This window comes from Lottia gigantea (assembly GCF_000327385.1).
Source record: "Lottia gigantea unplaced genomic scaffold LOTGIsca_243, whole genome shotgun sequence".
Lineage (NCBI taxonomy): Eukaryota > Metazoa > Mollusca > Gastropoda > Lottiidae > Lottia > Lottia gigantea.
Window position 1 is genome coordinate 116,954 of NW_008708717.1, and position 1,363 is coordinate 118,316.

At 40.4% G+C, this 1,363-nt stretch overlaps 1 protein-coding gene across 1 annotated transcript in view; it reads left to right on the forward strand.

Annotated features, from left to right (window-relative positions):
* Positions 1 to 769, forward strand: part of LOTGIDRAFT_239429 (hypothetical protein) — a gene marked incomplete at its 3' end in the record, with an annotated part of 1,646 nt that extends 877 nt beyond the window's left edge. The window contains exons 2-3 of the mRNA XM_009055470.1: positions 1 to 71; positions 461 to 769. Coding sequence (XP_009053718.1) covers positions 584 to 769 — 186 coding nt within the window. The remainder of the gene's footprint in view (positions 72 to 460) is intronic.
* Between the last annotated feature and the right edge of the window lie 594 nt (positions 770 to 1,363).

The following is a 1,363-nucleotide window of genomic DNA, read 5'->3' on the forward strand; positions in this document are numbered from 1 at the left end:
TAGAATATTGACGGCAGAAAATGGAACATTAAAATGTAACTGTCCACCAAACACATTCGGTGACGATTGCAGTAAGTACAAATTAAAATAAAGAAATTTACCAATCTCTCCTCGCTCGTCTAGTCGTTCAGATGGGACAATAAACTGAGGCCCCATGTGCTTCAGGCTGTACACGTTAAAGATTCTCGACATTTGGAAATCGAAAAAGAGTAGGTTAATGCCACTGTCCTGGTAAAAATTCCCCTCATTGTACAATGCATGGCGTTGTCAGTCTTCATTAGCCCACATGATACAGAAAGTAGGACGTAAAACTCCATTCATTTCATTTTTCAAATTTTGTCATTGATATTTTAGAATGTGGGTACAAGTACAAAATTTCCTTCATTTTACACTGCATGGCGTTGTCCGTCTTCATTAGCAAAAGTAGGACGTAAAAATTCATTCATTTCATTTTTCAGAATGTCGATACAAGTTTTCAAATGAACAATATTTGGAGCCCGATCCCTACGCAAAAAGAACTGTGTCTGATTCAGCGGAATGTGATGAATACTGTGCTAACGATACCAGATGTTCCACTTCTGCCATGAGTCATAGTTATAGTGGTAAAACATGTCAACTTTACGAAACACCAGTCATCTTCGTGTCGTATGAAGAAAACCAATGTTTTGAAAAGTGCAACGAGATGAGTGAATGTAAAACGCTTGGCAAAGAAGTGCATACTAATTCTTCCTGTTATTTATTTAACGCCACCTTCGACAAGATTCCAGATAAAATGAAACGACCTTTCTATTGGGCTTTTACCGTAGCAGAAAAAATCTGCGAATAATAAAAAAAAACATGTTTATCATGATATAGATTTATCTCTTTTTTGTTTGTGGCAATAACCTTGGGTATAAGGGGGTGGAAGCTGACTCTAAGAAGCACAGGCACAGGCATCAAAATTTTTCTTACTTTCGAACCCACGGCACCTAATCGCCTAGCAGACGACAATACTGACTGAGCTATTCTAGAAACTGGGTAGTAGGGGGCGAAAGCCAATACCGGGATGCCTCTAAGAGGCCTTGAGGAGGATTCGAACCCACGGCACCCAATCACCTAGCAGACGACAATCCAACTCACTACTGACTGAGCTGTTCCACTGCCAACCTAGCGTTTTACGTTGTGAACCCCTTCAAAGAGATATTCATATAGCCTAGCACGGGCAAGGATAGGTATTAGGAGGTGAGAGCTAACACCGGACCAACTCTATGAAGCACTGGCACGGACAGGATAGATGTGGCAGATAAAAATCATCACCGATGAAATTTCGGGTAACGTGACATGTCAAGCTATTGAGAACTTCGTTTATACCCTGACTTCAATA